This window comes from Trichinella spiralis (assembly GCF_000181795.1).
Source record: "Trichinella spiralis strain ISS 195 chromosome Unknown Scfld610, whole genome shotgun sequence".
Taxonomy (NCBI): Eukaryota; Metazoa; Nematoda; class Enoplea; order Trichinellida; family Trichinellidae; genus Trichinella; species Trichinella spiralis.
This window is the reverse complement of record NW_003527549.1, coordinates 42,700-45,405: the sequence shown is the minus strand read 5'-3', so window position 1 is coordinate 45,405 and position 2,706 is coordinate 42,700. Positions and strand designations below refer to the sequence as shown.

At 41.4% G+C, this 2,706-nt stretch overlaps 1 protein-coding gene across 1 annotated transcript; it reads right to left on the bottom strand.

Annotated features, from left to right (window-relative positions):
- Positions 1-860: 860 nt before the first annotated feature.
- Positions 861-2,558, bottom strand: Tsp_09804 (putative integrase core domain protein). Its single transcript, XM_003370541.1, has one exon. The coding sequence runs from the start codon at positions 2,556-2,558 to the stop codon at positions 861-863; it is 1,698 nt and encodes a 565-aa protein (XP_003370589.1).
- Positions 2,559-2,706: the final 148 nt, after the last annotated feature.

Here is a 2,706-nt window from a genome sequence, read left to right as displayed (position 1 = left end):
TGATTTTAAAAAATTCACAATGAAAAGCATTGTCGTTCGAACAAAAATATTTTCAAGTAACACTGCTGCTAATAAATGGAGATAAATGCTTAAACTACACAAGTAAAGAATGCAGTTACTAAGCTGTTTACTATTAAACTTCTTCCTTGCTACTATCACTACTACTACTACTACTACTTCTACTATTACTACTATTTACTGAACTCATTTGAATTGTTTCTCACTTTATTACAACAAAGCAGAACAATTAATTCTCCTGTATCATTCAAATATAAAAACAACTGAAGCTATATTGTTTGCTAATTATACGCTTAAAAAGATACAACGAATGACATTTCTAGCATGCTGTAGCAAACAAATAAAATAATTCCTGCGACAAATCTTTACTCTTACATTCTACAAACACACACAAGCATATATAAATATATATATATTTGTATATATGTTTGTATAATATAATTTATCTGTCTGCTTTAGGCACTACTACCAATTTCTTTATCGATTAGTCTTTAAATATTAAACTAAAAATGTCAAAAACTGTAGTAAATAATAAACTATAGATCAGACCAACGTTTCTTAACAATTTTATCCTCGCGGAACCCTGTATAATTTTTTAAAATGCTTTTTTCTTTTTCAATAACTTATAGCTCTTAAGGCATGCATAATATGAACCATATTTCCAATTGACCAAAGCTACTGAAAATGAATAACGAACGCAGAGCAGTAATGATAACGCCTTTCTCGAGTGAATATTTATTCAACAACCAACAACTCTTTACGAACAGACATTTATATATAAAATCACTTCCGGTTTGAATAAGGTCACTGCTTACAGCAACTGCCGTTGGCAATTTTCTTTATCATATTTGCATAATGTTACTCTGGTTACGCGCCTCGCTATTTGTAGTAGTCAATTCAATGGATTTTACCAGTTCTGGATGCGACACTCCCCCTGATGCCGGTGGAACAACTGGCATCTTCATGCGCTCCAGAGCTGGTCCCTCCATGATTGAAATACGTCGGATGTCTCGTACCACTTCCTTGCCGTTTGCTGTCTTCAACATTGCTGACCTGACATAGCCATCGTTTGAGCGAAACACCTCAACGACCTTCGCCGTTATATATGAATCCACCAGAGGATTGCTGCCTTCCTTCAGCAGGACCGTGTCACCGCTTCTTATATCGATTTGGCCTTTTCCTCCATGATTCCTGTCAGCTGACAGCGACGCTAAGTAAAACTGGTACCACCGCTTCCAAAACCTCTGAGCTGCTTGACGTACCTGGCGCAAGACCTCCAAAGTTGATGCTTCTGTCGGGAAACCTTGAGTTTCTTTGTTGCCCGGCGATACAATGTCCATGGGACATACAGAGTGTCCGTTTTCATCGATGGTGATAGGTCGGCGATTGAGGATTCCTTCTACGCGAACAATTAATGTTCTAAAGGCTTCCTGGTGAAGTCCCGCGACTGATTCTACGGTTGACATCAGGATTTTCTTAATTTCTTGAACCATCCTTTCCCATGAACCACCCCAATGGGGAGCTCCAGGGGGGTTAAATTTGAAGTCAATTCTCCACTTATCCTGTACCTGACATTCTAGTTCCTCTGCCAGCGCCTTGACTGATTTGTCTTGTTCCTTAGCTGCTTTGACAAATGACGTCCCTTGGTCACTTCGCATGCTTTGTGGCCTACCGCGCCGCTGAATAAACCGTTCTAACGCTAGCAAAAACGATTCGACGTTTGTCGATACGCAGTCTTCCAAATGAATAGCTCTTGTTGTGAGGCACATGAAAATGAGACCCCACCTTTTCTGCTTCCTAGAGATGACAAATGGACCAAAGAAGTCCATTCCACACATGACAAATGGGAATCCTCGATACTGCAGGCGGTTGACATGTAGCGGTGCAGTTGGAACCTGCACAGCAATCGGACGGTGCGTCCGGCAAACCTTGCACTTGTAAATTTCGTGCTTCACTGTTGAAATGCATTTTGGAATGAAGAACCTGCGTCCAAGCTCTGCTCTGGTACTGTTGACACCAAGGTGCCCAACGTCGTTATGTGTTGACCGGATGACAAGTCGAGTCACAGGATGTTTTCGTGGCATGACAATAGGATTCTTCATTTCTTCACTTAAAAACTCTGCGTTGGTTAGCCTCGTGGCAACCCTGAGGATCCCGTCTTGATCTAGGAAAACTTGCTTTCGTTGCAAGGCACCGCTTCTGGGGATATGAGATCTCCCAGAGGCCTTATTACACGCTGAAATTTCTGCTCCGAAATCTTCCATCTGGGCCTCTTTTATGATCTTCTTTTCTTCTCTATCAAAGTCCTCGCAGTTCAAAGTGTCTTTGCCCAGCCGCTGCTTTAGAAACTCAGCGACAGTACTACACTTATCTGCGTCTGCACTGTTGCTTCCCACAAAAAAGGCTATAGCTTTTGTACGTAATTCCAAATCATTGTCTGGCGGTTTGACCTTTGTTTCTGGCCACTCCTCTTCCCTTTTCAGAAACTTTGGGCCCGTTGTCCAGAAATCAAACCGTTTTATCAAGCCTGTTGCATCCATTCCTCTAGAAATCAAATCCGCCGGGTTTTCCTTTGAAGGAACATATCTGACTTCCACGTGTCGGTCCTTAAATCGACATGATTGCAAAGTTTCGTTGATTTCTCTGAGACGGTTGCTGACAAATGGTAGATAGCGATTTTCATCGCTG

Excerpts from the sequence above, each read along its gene's own strand:
- Tsp_09804 (XM_003370541.1), bottom strand. The coding sequence starts at position 2,558 with ATGGATGCAACAGGCTTGATAAAACGGTTTGATTTCTGGACAACGGGC.